The sequence below is a fragment of the Sus scrofa genome, chromosome 8 (assembly GCF_000003025.6).
Source record: "Sus scrofa isolate TJ Tabasco breed Duroc chromosome 8, Sscrofa11.1, whole genome shotgun sequence".
Taxonomy (NCBI): Eukaryota; Metazoa; Chordata; class Mammalia; order Artiodactyla; family Suidae; genus Sus; species Sus scrofa.
Genome location: NC_010450.4, coordinates 72,204,243 through 72,226,575, shown reverse-complemented (window position 1 = coordinate 72,226,575; position 22,333 = coordinate 72,204,243). Strand labels below are relative to the sequence as shown.

The 22,333-nt window shown below is 46.1% G+C and overlaps 1 protein-coding gene and 1 long non-coding RNA gene across 2 annotated transcripts in view; one reads left to right on the top strand and one right to left on the bottom strand.

Annotated features, from left to right (window-relative positions):
- The window catches only part of SHROOM3 (shroom family member 3), a 346,309-nt gene that overhangs the window by 217,294 nt on the left and 106,682 nt on the right, over positions 1-22,333 (bottom strand). The window contains 1 exon segment of the mRNA XM_003482418.4: positions 9,873-10,027. Within this exon segment, the coding sequence (XP_003482466.3) occupies positions 9,873-10,027 (155 nt within the window).
- On the top strand, positions 9,989-20,561 carry LOC110262129. Its single transcript, XR_002346717.1, has 3 exons — positions 9,989-10,068; positions 19,627-19,720; positions 20,279-20,561. It is a non-coding gene; the product is annotated as an uncharacterized LOC110262129 (long non-coding RNA).

Below are 22,333 nucleotides of genomic sequence, written 5' to 3'. Positions count from 1 at the left end.
TCCTTTTCTGTAGCCCAGCTTCCTACCAAGGGGCTTCAACTTTTTTCAGAATCAGAAGGCCTCCTACTCACGTACTCCAGAGAACATGGTCTTTTTCTTTAAACCCCCATTCTGAACTTGGGCCTCGTTGGTATTGTCTTTCCAACGAGCTTCCTCTTAGCAAACAGGCTATAATCGGAAACTTAAAAAACTCTTATGTTCTCATTTACACCAACAGTCAAATTAGCACATTAAATGGAACAATCATAAGAGTATGCAGTCAGGTAAATTTTCATGAGCTGAGACTGTGCCCAGAAGTTTCTCATGGAATCATGACTCAGTATCTTATCCCAATGAACCCTTTTCATATACGCAATCTTATTTCATCCTTACAGCCTTGTTTTGTTTTGTTGGCCAGGCCCACAGCATTCGGAAGTTCCCGGGCCAGGGACCAAAGTGGAGGCACAGCTACCCAAGCTGACACTACTGGATCGTTAATCTGCTGAGCCACCAGGGAACCCCTACTTTCTATACTTTAAGGAGAAACCAACAGATGCTTTTTATGTTCTAGAAATGTTTCAACCCTCCCTTCAAATTTTGTTGCTTTAAAAATAGGGGGTTCTGGAATTCCCATTGTGGTCCAGCAGAAATGAATCCGACTAGTATCCATGAGGATGCGGGTTTGATCCTTGGCCTTGTTCAGAGTGTGTCAGGGATCCAGCATTGCCATGAGCTGTGGTGAAGGTTGCAGACTCGGCTCAGATCCCGAGTTGGTGTGGCTGTGGTGTAGGCTGGCAGCTATAGCTGGACTTCCATATGCTATAGGCTTGGCCCTAAAAAGGAAAAAAAGAAAAAAGAAAAGGCGTTCTGTTCAACTTACTCTTGAAAGCTCTTAGTGAACAGTTTCTTTAAACTGCTTTAAAATAGTTTAAAAGAGACAGTACATGGTTAACCAGAGGAAGATGCTTTAAAATATAGATGCTTTTTAGTCAGGCAGGTGCAGGGATGGGGGGGGCAAAAAGTGTGAAGGATGTGGGAGGGAGATAGAGATAAAATCTATGACATTGTGTCCTTTTATAAAGTGTAACCACAAGTTGGAAAAGGAACTGATTATGCAAAATCCTTTTTTTTTTTTTTTCCCACGGCAACACAGGATCCAAGCCGCATCTGTGACCTACACCACAGCTCACAGCGGCGCCAGATCCTTAACCCACTGAGCGAGGCCTGCATCCTCATGGATACTAGTCGGATTCAGTTCCGTTTCGCCACGAGACAGGAACTCCTGCAGAATCCTTTTTTGCGAATAGTTATTAGAGTTAATTTTATATCCTTTAAGAGACCCTTAAAAGCATTCCATTCACTGCCAGGTACTTCTTACAAGATCACTAAACTTGCAAATCCTGGGTGAGTTCCGGTCTCACAACTCAATCTGGACATAAAAAGGTCACAGAAACCTGACACGGAGGTAGGAAGTGTGTGCGCCACCCCCATCCATTCCATTCCAATAATGTCATCCTGCCTGTTTATAAAAAGAACTAGTCTGCTAACCCTCAGAAATGTGGGATAGTCTATTCGGGGAGTGTGGGCCGAGGGTGGTGGCGAACTTAATTTCATCACCATTTTTTTGGTCAGGAGGGAGGAAGCAGCTGTGAGGCAACAGTTTTATCCAGAGGCTGGTGGAGACCCTGGCGTCAGCTCGGGGCACAAAGCAGTGAAATGCATTTCCTCTGAAGGGTCCCAGGAAGTTCAAGGTCAGTGGGGAATCGCCTCTCATTCTTGTTTCTCCCAGATAAATTGAAAATCAGTTCATCTGCTTTTTCTTGGTTTTGTTTTGTTTTTGTCCATTTTTTTAAGTGTCACGAATATTTCTTTTTTTCTTTTTTTTTTTCTTTTGCTTTTTTAGGGCTTCACCCGCAGCCTGTGGAAGTTCCCACAGCAACGCAGAATCTGAGCCATGTCTGCATGCCTATAGCCCAGCTCACAGCAACGCCGGATCCTTAACCCACTGAGCAAGGCCAGGGATCAAACCTGCGTCCTCATGGATACGAGTCGGATTCGTTTCCATTGCACAGGGGGAACCCCTCCACAAATACCTCTCAATGAAGGAGGCAGCTGGGCGGAAAGCACCAGCTCACCGTTTGAGATGCCAAGAGGCTCCAAGACCTGCTTCTCCGAAACCTCCATTCTCATTCTGGCTCTCAGCACGGGCCTTGGGCAAGTCACCCTCCATCTTTGGATGAAGTTCCCGCATTTCCGCCTCACGCAGAGCTGTGGGCTGGAAGTGACAAGACTTAGATTCTCCCTCTGGCCCCCACTAATTTTGATGATCTGTCCGGGACAGGAAGCTGAGTCTGAACACAAGGCAAGTCAGGAAGCCTGGGAGTGCACATATTTTAGGCAAAGGCTTGTTGTTGTTGATTTTTACTAATTCAAACCTCCTTTCTCCTCCATCTCATTTTCCCCAGTAAAATGTGATCTACGTTTACCCCTCCATCTCCTCACATACAAACATGTATATTTAAGTGAAAAATCTGCATTCCCTTGCAACATGTCAACTCGGACTAAATGAATGGGAAGGGAAGACGCCGTGTCTAATTGGCAGGGATGGCGGGAAGGTTCAGGAGTAAGATTTCATTCTGAAAGGGGGCTCGCTTTCCCCACCTTCTATTTACTGCTCTGAACCAGACACACTGCTTCCTGTGCCCAGAAAGACCATTACCCCACACAGCCTTCTCATTTGCTGGGATTCCAATCATGGACTATGCTCTAGAGATTAAAACAGATTCCTTTCACCATAATTCAAAATGATACTTGCACCCCAAGGTTCACTGCAGCACTATGCACAATAGCCAACCCTTTAGGTTATGGAAACAACCTAAAGGGCCATCAACAGAGGAGTGGCTAAAGAAGATGTGGTACATATACACAATGGAATACTACTCAGCCAAAAAAAGAACCAAACAATACCATCTACAGCAACATGGATGGACTTAGAGATGATCATACTAAGTGAAGTTAGATGGAGAAAGAGAAGTATCATGTGATGCTATTTATATGTGGAATCTAATTTTTAAAACATACAAATGAATTTATTTATTTATTGTCCCTTTAGGACCTCACCCCTGGCATGTAGAGGTTCCCAGGCTAGGGGTCGAATCAGAGCTGCAGGTGCCAGCCTACACCACAGCCACAGCAACGCTGGATCTGAACCATGTCTGTGAACAACACCACAGCTCGTGGCAATGCCAGATCCTTAACCCACTGAGCAAGGCCAGGGATCAAACCTGCATCCTCATGGATACTAGTCGGGTTCGTTTACCACTGAGCCACGATGGGAACTCCCCAAATGAACTTAATTACAAAACAGAAACATACTCACAGATTTAGAAAACAAACGTTGGGTTACCAAAGGGGAAATGCGGGGTTGGGGGAGCAATTAATTAGGAGTTTGGGATTAACAGATACACACTGCTATATATAAAATACATAACTAACAAGGAAGGTCCTACTATGAGGCACAAGGAACTTTACTCAACATTCTGTAATAACTTACATGAGGAAAGAATCTGCAAAAGAACCAATATATGTATATGTATAACTGAATCACTTTGAATCACACCTGAAACTAACACAACATTGTAAAGCAACTATGCTCCAAAGAAATTAAATAAATAAATAAATAAATAAATAAATAAATAATTTTTAAACAAGGGTTTCTTTCAAGAGGCAAGTTACTTCAAAAATACGAAATTTAGGAGTTCCCGTCGTGGCGCAGTGGTTAACGAATCCGACTAGGAACCATGAGGTTGCGGGTTCGGTCCCTGCCCTTGCTCAGTGGGTTAACGATCCGGCGTTGCCGTGAGCTGTGGTGTAGGTTGCAGACACGGCTCGGATCCCGCGTTGCTGTGGCCCTGGCGTAGGCCAGTGGCTACAGCTCCGATTCGACCCCTAGCCTGGGAACCTCCATATGCCGCGGGAGCGGCCCAAGAAATAGCAAAAAGACAAAAAAAAAAAAAAAAAAAAAAAATACGAAATTTATTTTCAGGAGTGTTCGTGCTTTGATCACCACACTATATACTGACTGTACATATTTCTCAATTCTCACAACAATCCTTTGAGGCAATAACCAAATAGATTTGCTTTCCAGGCAGTGGCAAACCTGCATCACCATCTCACATATCTTTTCTCCTACAAAGAATGAATCTAACTTTCAAATGGCTTCCATGAGCCTTGCAAAAATGTTTAAAACATTTACCCTGAAAAATACCCCAGAACTTTTCTTTGCAAAATTAAACATTGATACCAAACTTAGGAATAGGACAGTATTTGCCAAGGTAGCATCTTGATGCAGAAGTTAGGAAGGTTGGATTTGTCCAAAAAAAAAAAAAAACAAAAAAAAAAAAATGGGGGTTAGGGGCAATCTCATTGTGCTTACAGGTCCATTGGTTACAGTGCCTTTCTGATGATCCGATTCAGGACAGGAATCTGAGTCCCAACTCAGAGGGACTGAGGTTCAGTACATGAGGTTAGATGTATACCTCTCAGAAATTAACCACAACAGTCTGTTCTGAAAAGGAAATGTAGCCTCTGACTTTTGTTTTTGTTTTTTATTACTCTATGAATTTATTACATTCATAGTTGTACAATGATCATCACAATCCAGTTTTATAGGATTTCCATCCCAAACCCCCAGCGTATCCTCCCACCCCCAACTTGTCTCCTTTGGAAACCATAAGTTTTTCAAAGTTTGTGAGTCAGTATCTGTTCTGCAAAGAAGTTCATTGGGTCCTTTTTTCCCAATTCCACGTGTAAGTGATAGCTTTTGATGTTGGTGTCTCATTGTCTGACTGACTTCACTTAGCATGACAATTTCTAGGTCCATCCATGTTGCAAAAATGCCATTATTTCATTCCTTTTAATGGCTGAGTGATATTCCATTGTGTGTATGGACCACGTCTTCTGGATCCACTCCTCTGTCGATGGACATTTAGGTTGTGTCCACGTCTTGGCTATTGCAAATAATGCTGCAATGAACATTGGAGTACAAGTGTCTTTTCGAGTCATGGTTTTCTCTGGACAGATACCCAGGAGTGGGATTACTGGATCAAATAGTAGTTCTACTTTTAGTTTTCTGAGGACTCTCCATACTGTTTTCCACAGTGGTTGCACCAGTTTACATTCCCACCAACAGTGTAATAGGGTTCCCTTTTCTCCACACCCTCTCCAGCACTGATTTTTTGTAGACTTTTTGATGATGGCCATTCTGGCTGGTGTAAGGTGGTACCTCATAGTGGTTTTGATTTGCATTTCTCTCATGATGAGTAATGTTGAACATCTTTTCATGTGTTTTTTGGGCATCCGTATGTCTTCTTTGGAGAACTGTCTGCTTAGATCTTCTGCCCATTTTTTGATGGGATTTAGCCTCTGATTTTTTTAATTTAACTTTTAGGTTATCTGTGAAGAGCAGAGGGTACTCTCTGTACTCAGAGCACTTTGCATGATTCTCAGGGATTTAAAGCAAACCCTTTCCTTTGTCCTTAGTTTCCATTCTAAATATTACTGGTTCTCGGGCGGGCATTTTACACCTCTCCGCCAAATAAAATCTTGGTTGATTTCAGAGAGGGTTGGGAGTATTCACTCTGATTTGGGTACAGGTCTGTGTTCCTAATTTATATCTTTTGTACTGTCCTTGAACTCCACGAAGGTTTTCCTTCTTCAATTTCCCTTCAACTGGGAGATGTTTGTTTTCCGTTTCGAAGGTCTTTTCTTTGGTTCACCTCTCATTTTATCATTTCTTCTCCATTTTATCCACCCCTCACTTACTCAGCAGCAGGCACAGGCACATTCTCTGTTCTTGCGACATCCATGGCACCCCCTTCACACCCCCTCCCAAACAACTAAACTCTGACTTCTTCATGGGTCAGCAGATCTTCTAAGGTCACTGACCCACAACTTACTTGAGACTTTGCATTTCTCTTGTCACTGTAGCCTTTTAAGAAGGTGTTTTTACTTTGATTGTTTTTGATCACTGAGTAAGATACCCTCCAAACTTATATAAACACCATCATTCGACTCAGCATTCTTGGCATATTTATGATGCATGAGGAAGCCTATCAACACGAGGTGTAGCCCTCACCCATCCAAAACTAACTTTAAGAGAACAGGAGGCAGAGATAGACGAAGCTACCAGCAGATATACATTTTCATTATGCAAATGATTTCTCCTGGAAACAGACCCCCCAGTTACACTTCCCGGAAGCTACTTCAATCTTTTTAAAAAGTATAGAAATCACTTAGGAAAAAAAAGGAACCCCAGCAAGTGAAATATCACAAGTCACCCTGTCAGAATCAAGTGGAAGGAAATGAAATCTCTGGATGTGACATGTGCCAGGGTATAAAGATAAGACTTCTCAGTAAAGTGACAGTTGTACAAAATACAAACCCAGGAGTTCCTGTCATGACTCAGCGGAAATGAATCTGACTAGCATCCATGAGGTCAGGGGTTCGATCCCTGGCCTTGCTCAGCGAGTTAAGGATCTGGCGTTGCTGTGAGCTGTGGTGTAGGCTGCAGATGGGGCTCAGATCCTGTGTTACCACTGCTGAGGCTGTGGTGTAGGCCAGCAGCTACAGCTCCAATTCGACCCCTAGCCTGGGAACTTCCATATGCTGTGGGTGCAGCCCTAAAAAGACAAAAATAAATTAAAAAGTAAATACAAAGCCAGATTATTCCAGACCCCAGGGGCTTCCACCCACTTCTCCAAATGGCAGGGGAGGAATGTCCACGCACGTCTGCTAAGGCAAGGTCATGAATCCCCATCTCTAAACGTACATGAGCGGTGAAGACTGCCTCCTTCTCCTCAACTCCCAAAGTTCAACTATAAAAATCAACACATAATCGATGAGATAAAACATATTCAAAAGGCATCTGAGAGACAAAAGTTTCCCACAGCAAAGAGGCAGAAAGTGCAGGGATCTTCCGTAACCTTATCGATCACATTAGCATATCTAAAGAAGGAATGTGTCAATCAGAAAGGGGGTGAGGGGGCAGAGGAGAAAGGAGATGGAAAGGATCTTTGGCAGAATGGCTCCCCATGGTCCAGGGGGACAGGGCCCAGGTTCAGCAGCATGAGCGTCTGGCCGGCCAGCAGACACATCTCTCATGGAAACCTGGGCCATCTGGCCTCCAGCGCCAATGCCAGCACTCAGTCTGAGATCAGCTCGCGACCTCCTGACCTAATGAAGCTCAGACTTTCTATTTTGTTTTCCTCTGGGGATAAAGTATCCTTGTTCCACTTAGAGGTGTCCTTTTTTTTGGTCGTCTTTTTTAGGGCCACTCCTATGGCATATGGAGGTTCCCAGGCTAGGGGTCCAATTGGAGATGTAGCTGCCAGCCTACACCAGAGCCACAGTAAGGTGGGATCTGAGCCGCATCTGCGACCTACACAACATCTCATGGCAACGCCAGATCCTGAACCCACTGAGCAAGGCCAGGGATCAAACCCGCAACCTCATGGTTCTTAGTTGGATTCGTTAACCACTGAACCACGATGGGAACTCCTAGAAGTGTTTTTTTCTAAGTGGCTTAACATGTTGACATCCTGGTCTACATCCTTCAATTTCCTGTGAGTTTGGATGATGTGAATTAACATTCCTAAACTCCAGGAGATCCCGGGCACTGTGATGATCTGTTCTGTATCTGTAAGCCTGGGGACCAGCCCCGTATTGGTGATAAATTCACCAAGGCAATAAAGGGGCTTAGGGGGCTTCTCAATGACGGGGCACCCAGTGTATGTAATATGGCAATACTTCTCTATATGGCCACATGCCTCTCTAACCTAATCCAGAACAATAATCAAATACTGCACATATACAATACACTTATCCTTTATGTTAAATCTTCATAATGCCCTTTTAAGGTAGGAATTATTTCCTATTATTATTTTGTAAATGAGAAAACTGAAGCTTAAAGGGGCCCAAAGTCACACAAATAATTTGCAAATGGCAACGCCAGATTTCAACCCCAGCGCTGACCGTTGCCTCTTGAGACAGAGGAATTCAAATCTCTTGTCACCATCAACTAGAAGGTATAACCGGAAGACAGCACGACTACTTTTCATAGCAGGAAACAGGGCAGCCCTCTCCAGAGGTTAATCAGTCACCCAGGTCCCATCGAAACACATCAGGAGTGTGGATTCAGCTGTCAGCTTGCAACAGATAAATGCCAGTGTTCGTTCTCAAGGTGGGCTTTGAGTTCCAATGCAGAAGTGGTTCAAAACCTTCAGTGTGCTTCTGGACACGTGGAATAGACTTAATGGTTCTGAGCCATCTGTTTGCAAAATCAAGCCACTGTGTTTGGGATGATTGCTTGTTTTGCTCAAATCGTGACCCACAAGTAATGACAGTATTCCTAGAGTTTGCCCATAATAATAAAAATTATAATAGCAGCAGCATCTGTTACCAAGAGTTACCACACGGAGTATTTCATTTAGTTGTTCTAATTATTTTGGGAAGTAGGCATTTTAATCTCCATTTAAAGATAAGGAAACTGAATCTTCAATAAGAGTAAATAATTTGTCCAAGATCACTCAGTTAGAGGATGGCAGCCCTAGAATTTGAACTCAGGTCAGCTCTGACTCTGGTGCCTGTCCTTTGAGCCACTCTGCATCACTGGCCACCAGAGAAGCAAGGTCTGGAGAGATGGCCCTGAAGGGACACAGCCAAGCACACAGAGGAGAGTCTCTAGAGCCTGGGGACATGGTGGGACCACACCCAGGGCTGTGTTTCTGTGGTTGGGAGGAGCTGCCATTCCCTAGAGCAAGGCCTCACCCAGTCAACTGAATGCAGGAGTGAAATGTCCCCTAAGAAATGATCTGCAGCATAAGACCACCTTACTTTTCACATCTTAAAAACGAGGTGGCTTGATGAATGTCTCAAGTTCCAGCCAACCCGAACATCTTCAAATATAACACTTAGTTGCCACATGAGGCAGCTGAAACCTGCTTAATGAAGATATATCCAAATAAACAAAATAGGTAAGCCCAGGACTTAGTAGGTCAAGTGGCTCCGTGAAGTGGAACCAGGGGTGTCTAGACCCCCCTACCGGCTCTTCCACTTACCAGCGTGCACACGCATACACACACACAAACACACACACACACACACACACACACACACACACACACACCTGCTTCAGTAACTTACTTAACTTCTTGACTATAAAACGGGGAACGTGAGAGACATCTCACCAAGTGCTTGTACAGCCAGATGCACTAACGCATGTAAAACTTTGTAATTAGGATTTTTTAAAACATGTAACTCCCCTCCCCTTTCCTTAAGTAGTGCCCACACCACCACAGGTTATTTTTCCTGGGACGTGGGCATGTCTTCCTTGAGGGCATTATAACCAACCACAAGCCAAACCTTTTTCAACAGAGGAGACACTGCTATCAAAACCAGAAAAAAACAAACCAAACCAAACCAAAGCAGGAATTTGCTTGTTTTGATGACTTCCCCTGGGGTAGATGAGGTCCTTGGAATGCCACCTAGCTCCACGCCCATCACGTTCCCCTCCCACAGGGAGAGGACACTTCATAGAATTCTGACCACCACAGGGATGAGCATCACTTTTCATCAAGCCCCCAAACACAGGAAGAAGTACAGTGAACCCCGCCAAGCCAATTCCTGCTGGGAAAGCCCGTGTTTCACCAGACGATCATCTCTGAAATGCCTTCACATGCCACAAGATGGGCAAGAAAAAAGGCAAAGAGGGGTGGGGCGGGGAGGAACTTAAGAATCCACCGGCTCGGTTGAAAGCTCAAGCCCATTCCCCGGGTGCGGGGCGGGGGGTGGGGAGGAGGCAGGTGGAGCAGGAACCCCAGGCCCGCCCCGCCTACCTGCGCACCAGCAGCCGCAGGGTCTGGTAGGAACCTTTCACCAGGCAAACGGCCTCGCTCCTGGAGCTGCTCAGCGCCACCTCGTTGATGTGCAGCACCTCGTCCCCGGCCCGCAGCTTGGCGCTCCCCAGGTCCGCTTTGCCCCCTTCTTCGATCTGCTCGGAAAAATGAGACAGCCACAGGTGAGCTGCCACAGGTAAGCCCCCCACCCCCGGCCCGGAACTCGCTCAGAGCCCGCCCCAGCGGCCGTGGCCACGCCCCGTATCCACGGTAAACTTCCAGCAGGCACCACACCTTCCAGCGCCCAGGCCCCCCCACCTGCCCACAGAGGGTGCTGGGGAATATTAGCCGAAGGGAGGAAGGAACTTGGTTTCCATCCAAAGGCCACTCAAGACGACCACCCCTTGGGAGTGTTAAACTCCCAAAGTTCCCTCAAAGCAACTGATTTTTTTGTTTTGGCTTTTTGCCTTTTCTAGGGCCGCTCCCCGGCATATGGAGGTTCCCAGGTTAGAGGTCCAATCGGAGCTGTAGCCGCCGGCTTAGGCCAGAGCCACAGACAGCAACGTGGGATCCGAGTTGCATCTGCGACCTACACCACAGCTCACGGTAACGCCGGATCCTTAACCCACTGAGCAAGGCCAGGGATCAAACCCGTAACCTCATGGTCCCTAGTCAGGTTCATTAACCACTGAGCCAGGACGGGAACTCCCCAAAGCAACTGTTTTATTCCTTTAGAAGCTGTGTTCTTCTGATTTCATTTTTTGCTCTAAAATTATAACTCACTGGGTAAATTAACTGAACATCCAGACAATGAAATATTATTCAGCACTAAAAAAAGAAAACAAGGAAATGAATCTGGCTGGGATCTACCAGGATGCGGTTTGATGGTTAGTGGGTTAAGGATCCTGCAATGCCGTGAGCTGTGTGTAGTTCACAGATGAGGCTCAGATCCCAAGTTGCTGTGAATGTGGCACAAGCCAGCAGCTGCAGCTCTGATTCGATCCCTAGCCCGGGAACCTCCATATGCCACAGATGCATTCCTAAAAAGCAAAAGAGAGAAAGAAAGAAAAATAAGGAAAGAAAGAAAGAAAGAAAGAAAGAAAGAAAGAAAGAAAGAAAGAAAGAAAGAAAGAAAGAAAGAAAGAAAGAGAAAGAAAAAGAAAATGAAATAAGAGACCATGAAAAGTCATGGGACACGGCATGTACATCAACTATAATTCAGCAAAACAATAAACAAATAAAGTTAGGCTAAGAGAAAAGAAGAAGATTAAAAATAAAATCATCTTTGCAACAGCGAAAAAATAAATACATAAATAAAAAAAGAAAGAACTTATTTTAGAAATAAAATTATTCAACCCGGAAAGGAAGGAAGGAAGAGAAAGAAGGAAGGAAGGAAGGAAGGAAAGGAAGGAAGGAAGGAAGGAAGGAAGGAAGGAAGGAAGGAAGGAAGGAAAGAAAGAAAGAAAGAAAGAAAGAAAGAAAGAAAGAAAGAAAGAAAGAAAAAGAAAACGAACGGAAGGAAGGAAGAACAGGCGTGGGAAAACTTTCCATGCGTAGATTACAGCAAAGAAGCCAGTGTGAAAAGGCTACACACTGAAGGAGTCTAACTCTGGAAAAGGCAAACCTATGGGAACAGTGGCAAGATCAGTGGCGGCCAGGGTTAGACAGATGGGAAGGATGCATAGGCAGAGCACAGAGTGAAGTTCAGGACAGTGAAACTACTCTGTGTGATACTTTAAGGTTAGATACATGACATTATATCATAGAACGTATAAGACCAAGAGTGAACCCTAACAAACTGTGGACTTCAGTGATGATGAGGTGTCATCGTAGGCTCATCAGCTGTAACAAATGTACAGTCTGGTAGGGAAGTTGATAATGGGGGAGGCCATGCAAGGAATCGAGGCACAGGAAGTATTTGGAGATGCTCTCTGCTTCCTGCTCGATGTTGCTTTGAACCTAAAACTGCTATTATTAAAAAACACGTCTATTAATAACTGTAATTCATTCAACAAAGTGATTCAACACTTGCTTTATGCCAGAAATTGTTCCAGGGGCTAAGGCTGGAACAGTGGACAAACCAGACAGAAATCCTTGCTCTTCTGGTACTTAGAGCAGAGGCAGGAGACAAACCTTAACAAACAAGTAACTGATGCATTATGTTAGCAGTTGATGCAGTGCTTTGGACATTTCAGCAGAGCAAAATAATGCCCCATCCAGTGTCATATGCCAGTGGATGCTTGTGGCATGTCAGTGATAACAGGGAGGAGTTCCCGCCAGCTGCAGAGAGTACGGGTTCGATGCCTGGCCCGGTGCAATTGGTTAAAGGATCCAGCATTGCTGCAGCTGGAGCATAGGTCACAGTTGCAGCTTGGGTTCGATCCCTGGCCCAGGAACTTCCTTATGCCTTGGGCACAGCTACAAAACAAAATAAAACAGAACAAAAAACAAGTAAAAAACCTGACCATGTTTTCTCTTCTTTCAATAATTGCTCCCCAGAATTGCCCACATGTTCAAAAACCTTCAATAGGTCTTAACGTACATAAACCAAATTCCTATAATGAATTTGTAAAGTTGGTCCTTGCTGGCTTTTATTTTATTTATTCATTCATTTATTTATTTTTATTTTTTGGCCGCCCGGCAGCATATGGAGTGCCCAGGCCAGGAATCAGATCTGAGCCACAGTTTCGACCTATGCTACAGGTGTTGAAACAACAGATTCTTTTTCTTCTTCTTCTTCTTCTTCTTCTTCTTTTCGCCCTTTCTAGGGCCGCTCCCGTGGCATATGGAGATTCCCAGGCTAGGGGTCTAATCGGAGCCGTAGCCACCGGCCTACACCAGAGCCACAGCAACACAGGATCCGAGCCGAGTCTGCGACCTACACCACAGCTCATGGCAACACCAGATCCTTAAGCCACTGAGCAAGGCCAGGGATCAAACCCGCAACCTCATGATCCCTAGTCGGATTCATTAACCACTGCACCACCATGGGAACTCCGAAAGAACAGATTCTTAATCGACTGGGGTGGGACAGGTCCCAGCCAACCTGTGTCCCAGCTCTCCAGAGATGCCGCCAATCCTGTTTTGCTGCAGTGGCAACTCCTATTTTTAATCATTAAAATAATATATGCTAAAACTAATACTTCAATTATTTTTATTTATTTATTTGTCTTTTTTTTTTTTTTTTTTTGCCTTTTCTAGGGCCAGTCCTGCAGCATATGGAGGTTCCCAGGCTAGGGGTCAAACTGGTGCTGCAGCTGCCAGCCTATGCCACAGCCACAGCAATGCAGGATCCAAGCTGCGTCTGTGACCCACACCACAGCTCATGGCAACGCCAGATCCTTAACCTGCTGAGAGAGGCCAGGGATCGAACCCTTGTCCTCATGGATACTAGTTGGTTTCGTTAACCACTGAGCCATGACGAGAACTCCCAGAGATGACTTTTAGACCTTTCCTCTAACAGGAATCTTTTTCATAAACCCTTATCCTACATTTTCATTTTCTTTTTTCTTGTTCCTCATTTTTCCTTCAAATACGCCTCCTCCATTATGAAACTTCTCCTTATCAACCCAGATAGCATCTCTCTTTCTTCTCTAAACCATTTCTCCCTGCCTTGAGACAAGCCACAGCAATGTCTTTGTTGTGGGTATGTCTGACCATGCCCCATGCCCTCTTTTAGGTTTTAAACTCCTGTAGGTCAGAAACTCTTTTGTCCACAAGTATCTTTTGAGCATCTCCCATGAGTCAGACATTTTCTGGGGAAATGTCAAGGCAGAAAACAAACTTCATGCTCTCCTTTCTTGGAGTTTATATTCTAGCGTATTTTTTTAATACATTTCATATCTTTGTGTTAAAATACTTGCACTCAAGAATTCCCATAGTGGCTCAGCAGGTTAGTGTACATGAGGATATGAGTTCAATCCCTGGCCCCACGAAGGGTGTTATGGGTCCGGTGTTGCTGTGACCATGGCATACGCCTCAGCTATAGCTCAGATTCAGCCCCTAGCTGGGGAACTTCCACATGCCACAGGTGAGGCCAGAAAAAGAAAAAAATAAATAAATAAATAAAAGTTTTTTAAAAATTAAAACTTGCATTCAGGGAGTTCCCGTTTGTGGTTCAGTGGGTTACGAACCTAATATCCATGAGGATGCAGGTTCCATCCCTGGCCTCACTTAGTGGGTTAAGGATCCAGTGTTACCATGAGCTGTGGTGTAGTTCACAGACACAGCTTGGATCTGGCGTTGCTGTGGCTGTGGTGTAGGCAGGCTCCAATTTAACCCCTAGCCCAGGAACTTCCATGTGCTGTGGGTGTGGCCCTGGAAAAAAAAAAAAAAAAAGCAACAACAACAACAAAAAATCTTGCACCCAGAGTTCCCTTGTGGTGCAGCAGGCTAAGGATCCAGTTTTGTCATTACTGTGGCTTGGGTTATTGCTGTGATGCAGGTTTAATCTCTGGCCTGGAAACTCCCACATGCCAAATAAGTAAATAAATAAGTAAAAACTTGCACATTCATGGAGGCAGCTGGGAGAGCCTACAGCGATCCAAACAAGGCAGGGTTCTTTCTGGGGTTTTGTTTGTTTGTTTGTTTGTTTGTTTGTTTTTTAATGGTCACATCCTCGGCCTATGGAGGTTCCCAGGCGAGGGGTCGAATCAGAGCTATAGCTGCCAGCCTACCTCACAGCCACAGCAACACCAGATCTGAGCCTCGTCTGTGACCTACACCATAGCTTGAAGCAACACCAGAACCTTCACCCACCGAATGAAGCCAGGGATCAAACCCAAATCCTCATGGAGTTCCCGTCGTGGGTCAGTGGTTAACGAATCCGACTAGGAACCATGAAGTTGCGGGTTCAATCCCTGGCCTTGCTCAGTGGCTTAAGGATCTGGCATTGGCCGTGAGCTGTGGTGTAGGTTGCAGATGCGGCTCGGATCCCGAGTTGCTGTGGCTCTGGCGTAGGCTGATGGCTACAGCTCTGATTCGACCCCTAGCCTGGGAATCTCCATATGCCACGGGAGCGGCCCAAGAAATGGCAAAAAGACAAAAAAAAAATCCTCATGGATACTAGTCGGGTTCATAACCCACTGAGCTACAAAGGGAACTCTGGAGTTCTTTCTGTTCTTAGGGGGCTTCATTCATCCACACGCACTACTCTCCCTGGGAGGTCAGACAATTCTAGTGAATCAGCAGAGTCCTGGGAGGTCGGCTTAGGGCTAGGATTCACCCCAGGGCTCCATTCTGAAATGTGGAGTCCCAGTAGGCCCAGCCAGTTGGATACAAGTGTAGATACAAGCCCTCATCCCACGCGGTTTCAGCTAACCAGATGAAGGGCAGCCGTAGTGCCCAGGTGTGGATTTACCAGGGACCCCACATTCCCCTCCTCCTCTGCTGCTTGTCCTTCGGCCGCCTTCCTGTTTGGTAGCATCGGTGTCAGTGAATGTCCTCTCTGTTGGGCTCTCAGGTGGTAAACCTGGCGGCTAAGTACGTTGAAGCTACTGGCTCAAACAAGGCTGTGACTTACACAGTCTTGAGTTCTGTGTCCATGTCAGCAGCAGGGTGTGATGTGTGGAGGGGCAAGAAGTCAGGTCCGTCTCCTTCCCTCTCCCTGATCTGAGTGTGGAGAGGAGGAGCAGCTGGACGTGATCTAACCTGTGTTACTGTCTCTGTTTATTATCAAAATGAGAAATTAAGATATTGAGACGCCTTTGCTGATGCCCTGGTAACGACATGACTGATTTCCATCCACTGCGGCTAACTAAACGCTTAAGTCTTAACTTTATGCCAATTATTCTCACTGTTTATCTAAAAATCATTATTAGGACTTGAAAAGAACTCACATTTACAAAAGGCTTACCAATAATTCTCTTGAACTATTCATCAAAGAGGATTACGCTGCTTCTAACCTCAAGCGCTGCCGATACTGTCTGTCAACAAGACTCAGTGAAAAATGAAGCTTATTATGTCAAACCTTTGGACCAACACTTGAACAGCTAAAGAGGTCACTGGCGTTGTTTGTCCAATTTCACCTGCAGAGAATTCACTTATTCCAAGAATGTGATTGTCCACAGGTTAAATGACTTCAGATAATGAACCATGTACAACTGGGTGGGAAATCCCTAAGCTAACAAACTAGGGAGAAGGCGATTATACACCTGCAAAATTAGCGTGCTCCTTCCCTTCTCAAATCCAAAGTGCATCCACACCTGTTGGATTGAGTTGATTTTTCTCTGATGACCATGGGAAGGGTTGGGTTTTGAATCATTTATAGTTTTTACATCACAGTACATTTCGCACCTGACCTAGTGCCTGCACATAAGTGATTAATAAAACACTTGTTGAGCAAATCGGGGGAAGCTGGAGTTCCTGCTGTGGTGCAGTGGGTTAAGAATCCCACGGCAGTGGCTTGGGTCTCTCTGGAGGTGAGGGATCAATTCCCTGCCCAGTGCAGTGGGTTAAAGAATCCGGTGTTGCCACAGCTGTGGCGTAGGTTGAAGCTGTGGCTTGGAGTCAGTCCTTGGCCTGGGAACTTCCATATGCCACGGGTGCAGCCATAAAACAAAAAAAATCTGGGGAAGCTGACTTTTTACAGTACTGGGTGATATATGCTACACTAGAAGTACATTCCAAATATGGGTAAAGGGGTGAGTTCTATGTCCATGTCAGCAGCAGGGCGTGATGTGTAGAGGGGGAAGAAGTCAGGTCCGTCTCTTTCCCTCTCCCTGAAGCCCCTGCCCAGTCTCAATGAGGGCATGTGGAGTTCCTTGGCGGCCTAGTGGGCTAAGGATCTGGCATTGTCACTGCTGAGGTGCGGGTTGGATCCCTGGCCTGGGAACGTCTTGCTTCACATTGAAGGCATGACCAAAAAACAAACAAAAAAGAGGGCGCATGCAGCTGCCATGTTAGGGATGTGTGCTTCACCCTCCAAACCCAAATGCCTTGATGCCCTGCCGCGAGCGCTGCTCCCCATCTTCTGTCCTCATTACAGCATCTGGTCTGCCATGATCAGAAGCATGTCATTGGAAGCAAGCTAGTGATCCCACTGCCACTTCAGTTAGATCACGTCTAGCTGCTCCTCCTCTCCACACTCAGATCAGAAACCAAGTCTTCCCTGGGCACCAAGGACCCTGCAGGATTTGGCGCCTCACTTCTCCCCCTCCTTCTGCTCCCCTCTCGGCCAATTCAACCCAGACCCCCCAGCCTCCCCATGGCATAGAGGAGTATGCTAGGCGCACTCTCGCCTCAGGCAGCCACTTGCACCTGCTGTTCCCTCAGCCTGGAATGCTTTTCCCGCAGGTAACCACTTGCCCTGCTCCCTCACCTCCTCCAGGTTTTTATACAAAGTCAGTTTCCAGAGGAGGATTTTCCTGCCCACCCCTCTAAATTTTCAGCCTCTTTTCTTTCCGTCTTTAACTTTTCTCTTTAGCACCTCAACCACGATCTACCTCACTATGTTTTTACTTACATATTTTATACTTTATCATCTGTCTCACTGGAAGGTCAGCCCCATGGGGACAGGGACTTGGATCCCTTTCGTTCACTGCGGTGTCCCCAGCACCCAGGACAGCGTGGGGTCACCTAGAGCCACTCATATGTATTGTTATGAGTGAACGAATCGTCATCATCACTGCCATCAGCTGAGTGCCTTCTGTGTTTCAGGAGCTTGACTTCATCATCTGAAAAGTCACAGAGCCTCTGTAAAACATTATCATCTTGTTCTAAACAGCAAGACTCAGAGGGTCAAATGACGGGTTCAGGGTTGCAGGGTCAATAAAACAGGGAGCTTTGGGCTGGAAGTCCGAGCCCTCACTCTGCAACCTGTTGCCGCCAGGTCCCCAGGTCAGCTCTCCACCTGTCTCCCTGATCCTTCCCGTGCCCAAGAAACCTGACACCCATCACGCCTGAGTTCGGATCCTTCCCTTTCAGGGACCCTGAGAACTCGAGCTATTATATGAGCTCCCAGGCTCAACAGAATTCACAGCTCACATGTGAGAAAAAGTTGACCTTGCAGTGCCATGGGGCAGGGAGATGCCTGGCCAAGTAAAGCCGAACATGGTTTCCAGTTTCCATGTGCAGTTCTGCCTGCAGTTTTCATGAAAATCGCATTCAGCCTGTAGACATCTACCGCCATTGAATATCCCCTGCATTCTCATGTCTGAATTCTGTCTCTTTTTTTTTTTTTTTTCTTTATAAGGCTGCACCCGAGGCATATGGAAGTTCCCAGGCTAAGAGTTATATCAGAGTTGCAGCTGCCAGCCTGCCCTACAGCCACAGCCACGCAGGATCCAAGCCACTTCTACGACCTAAACTACAGCTCACAGCAATGCCAGATCCCTAGCACACTGAGCAGGGCCAGGGATTGAGCCTGCATTCTCTCGGATACTAGTTGGGTTCGTAACCCACTGAACCTCAACGGGAGCTCCCTGAATTCTCTGTCTCTCTTTTTTATAATGTTTGGTTTGGGTTTTTTGGCCCTGAAACATGCACCACAGCAGGGATATGAGCCACGGCAGTAGCAATGCTGGATCCTTAACCTACTGAGCCACCAGGAAACTCTTTCTGGTTTTTGTTGTTGTTGTTGTTTCTTTTTTAACCAGGGAAGTTTTAATGTCTGAATTCTTGAGTGCTTTCTTTTCCCGACTACTTTCCTTCCTGGTCGATACCAAGGAAGGAGAATGGGGAACAAAGGGTAATTCGATCACCCACAGTCAGGCCAACAAAACATACAATTGGTTTGCTGAATTGTGCGGTTGGTGATTTGAGGAGAAATAGACTCCGTACCTGCAAAAACTGTACTGAAGGAATAAGAAAATACGGAAAGATTTAAAAGCTAAGTAGATAAACATATTAAGAAGCTTTCAACCAAAGCGGTCTGGAGTGCTGCTTTTTATTCAGTTAGGCATTACAACCTGATGAGCATTCTTGTTCTCAAACTGTACATTAAGCAGGGACAAAGAAATAAAGGAAAATTAATAAAATGTCCTCCCACGAACTATATCTGGCTCTCAGGTCCGGTGAAATGAATAAGCATTTCTGGGAACCCAGAACGAACTGCTGAATGCTAAACAAAACAGAGAAACATCCCCATGGGTTGTGCTGAGTGACAAGAAGGTACAGAGAGGAGGCGTTCTTTGTCACCATCTGCTTCTCATCTGACCTCACACTGTTAGGTTTAGACTGTTGAAAACTCCTTTTTTCGGGTCATAAATTGAATGATGTGTATTGTAGTAGAAGAAAGAACACAAGATTAAGAGGTAGGAATCCTGGGGCCTCATTCCAACTCTGGCCCCTTTTCTATGTAAGGCCTCGGATGGGTCTCTAGTTTATAACATGACCTGTTGGTCATCTGTACCCACTTAAGATGACCAACAAGGAAAATTCCACAGTCCTTATTTATATTTTTTTCTTTTTGCAGCCACACCTGCGGCATATGGAGGTTCCCAGGCCAGAGGTCGAATTGGAGCTGTAGCTGCAGGCCTACGCCACAACCACAGCAGCACCAGATCCGAGCCACGCCTTTGATCTGCGCCATAGTTTTTGGCAACACCAGATCCGTAACCTACTGAGCGAGGCCAGGGATCGAAGCCACGTCCTCAAAGACACTATGTCAGGTCCTTAACCTGTTGAGCCACAATGGGAACTCCCTCCACAGTTCTGTTTTAAATTGAAATACGTATACAACAATTACTATTTAAAATTATGTAGTCACCTTCTTTTGCTATTTTCTAAATAAGAGGTAAATTGTTTCTTTTCCAAGGTTCATAATCTAGATGGAAAGTCCAAGAACAGAGGTGAAAGCAGTAGCAGTGTGGTGTGTAAACACAGAGAGCTCTAGCATCAGACCAACGTGGGTAAGACTCTCACTTCCAGTCCTGGGCGATCTTGGGCAAAATATGTATCATCTCTGAGCATCCATCCCTTTAGCCTCAATATGGGAAGAAGACTAATGACACAGAGTCAGTGTGGGGATTACAAGAACTAACATGTTGAAGTTTCCTTACACATAGCAAGGGCTCCATAAAAGTGTTTCCTGGATTACGGGGTTTTGTGGTTTTATTTAATACATTTGGGAGTTTTTGTGATGGCTCTGCGGGTTAAGAACCTGACATGGCGTCCATGAGAATGCGGGTTCAATCCCTGGCCTCGCTCAGTGTGTTAAGAATCTGGCATTGCCAGAAGCTGCAGTGTAGCTTTCCGCAGATGCAGCTCAGATCCTGCCTTGCTGTGGCTGTGGTGTAGGCCGATGATACAGATACAATTCAACCCCTGGCCCTGAAACTTCATGTGATGCAGGTGGACCCATTAAAAAAAAAAAAAAGAAAGAAAAGAAAAAGAAAAAGAAAAAAAGAAAGAAAGAAAGAAAAAGTAAAGGGAAAAAAAAATGAGCTTAATATTTTTCTGACTTTCAGAAGGTGGTGGCAACAGCAGAGACCAAGAGGAAGACATTTGCTGAGAGGAGGAGAGAGGTTATTTACTTCAAGTCAAAGAACAGGAGTTTACTTGATTTATAAGTGAAATAGGAGATAGTCTCTCCTTTGGAGGGAAGTTTTTATTTCACAAAGTGGTCCCAGGACAGGAAATTATCCAGTAACATCTTATGGACCATCCAAAGGAGCTGCAGCCTCCAGACACCTAGACGTGCCCCCGGTTTTTGATTTCCTGCTCACTGGGCAGGCGGAACTGATCTCAAAGGTAAGATAAACGTCAAGCTTCGCTGAAGCCACCTCAGCCACTCAACTAACCATGATCTCGCAGTTGTGGAGGTCACAAGTCTAAAATGGGCCTCACGGGGCTGACCCTGAAGGGGTCTCATAGCCGTGGTCTTTCCAGGGCTCGAGAAAGAATCTGTTCTGTTGCCTTTTGTAGCCTCTAGAGGCTGCCCAGTGGCTCATGGCCCCTTTCCTCCACCTTCCAACGCCAGCGTTGGCCCCTGGAGTCTCCGTCCGAGACTTATTCTCTTACCTGCCTCTTTTTGTTTATGACGAGGGCCCTTTGATTACATTGAGACCAGCCAGAGAGTTCAGGAGACCCTCCCCATCTCAAGGTCAGCTGATTAGTACCCTTAATTCCATCTGCACCCTTAATTCCCCTTTGCCAGGCAGCATATTCCCAGGGTCCCAAGATGAAGATGTGGAGAACTCTGGGGAGGAGACATGCAACCTGCCATAACCACTCACTAGCTGTGGGCTGTTAGGCAGTTATTCCCTTCCTCTCAGCCTCAGTTGACTTTCCTGAAAAGTAACCTGGGAGTTCCCGTCGTGGCGCAGTGGTTAAGGAATCTGACTAGGAACCATGAGGTTGTGGGTTCGGTCGCTGGCCTTGCTCAGTGGGTTAAGGATCCGGTGTTGCCATGAGCTGTGGTGTAGGTCGCAGATGCGGCTCGGATCCCGCGTTGCTGTGGCTCTGGCGTAGGCCAGCAGCTACAGCTTCGATTGGACCCCCAGCCTGGGAACCTCCATATGCCGCAGGAGCAGCCCAAGAAATAGTAAAAAGACAAAAAAACAAAACAAAAACAAACACAGGGAGGGTGATGATAAGAGCGCCTACCCGTGGGGATTGTTGAAAGCATGAAAGCCAATGATGATAATGAATGAAAAGCACAGCTCCGTCCCTGACGGAGAGTAAGGGGTCAATGAAAATTGCCTCTATCACCATCACCATTTACGGGGCGGGGGGGGGGGGGGGGGGGCGGGGAAGAGGTTATACACACTCGATCCTCCACCCCGTATCTCCTGCAGTAGAAGGAGCATCACTATAGGGGCCCTCCTGCCTTTTCTCCATCCTTCCTTTGCCCACCCCTGTTTCGGGACTTTGAACAGGGTCAAGCGCCCACAACCGTGATTGACACACAAGGGACCATGCCCTCCAAGTTGAGCCCTTTGAGCTCCTGGTGTTTGAACTCACTAAGTCTGCTCTCTTGTCTTCGAAAAAGACTTGAGAGGTAGGTCTGGCTCCAAGCCAGTTTCTCAGGGTCCTCTGCATGCGTGGAGGAACCCTGGGACTCCTTAGGGGGTAACAAAGGCAAGACTCGCCAGTGTGGGGCAAGGGCTGTCCCTGTGGCTGTATGCGCCCGCTGGGTGGACCCCTGCCTTCACAGAGAGCATGGGCTCCTGCTGTTTTCCCTCTCGGTGGAGTTCCTGAGCCTCTCTGTCATTATGTGCCAGACCCCAGGGAACCCCACTGAACCTCAAAGAAGGGAGGGGCTGGGCCGGTTCAGAGGATGAGAGGCCGAGGCTCCCTGGACGCCAGCTGGGCCTCTATGCTCAGATTCTGCTCCATTCAGAGTAAAGCCTTGGACAAACACTTTCTTTAAACTTAAAGGTGTTTGTATTTTACTCCATCCTTGACATGATTTCAGGCATCTTAGCATGGTTATTCCACGTTCCTAAGGAAGACCCTTTCAGTTGCCCCATTTGTTCAAGTCATAGTGGTTTTCATTCATTAGACTGGTCCTGCTGTATTTA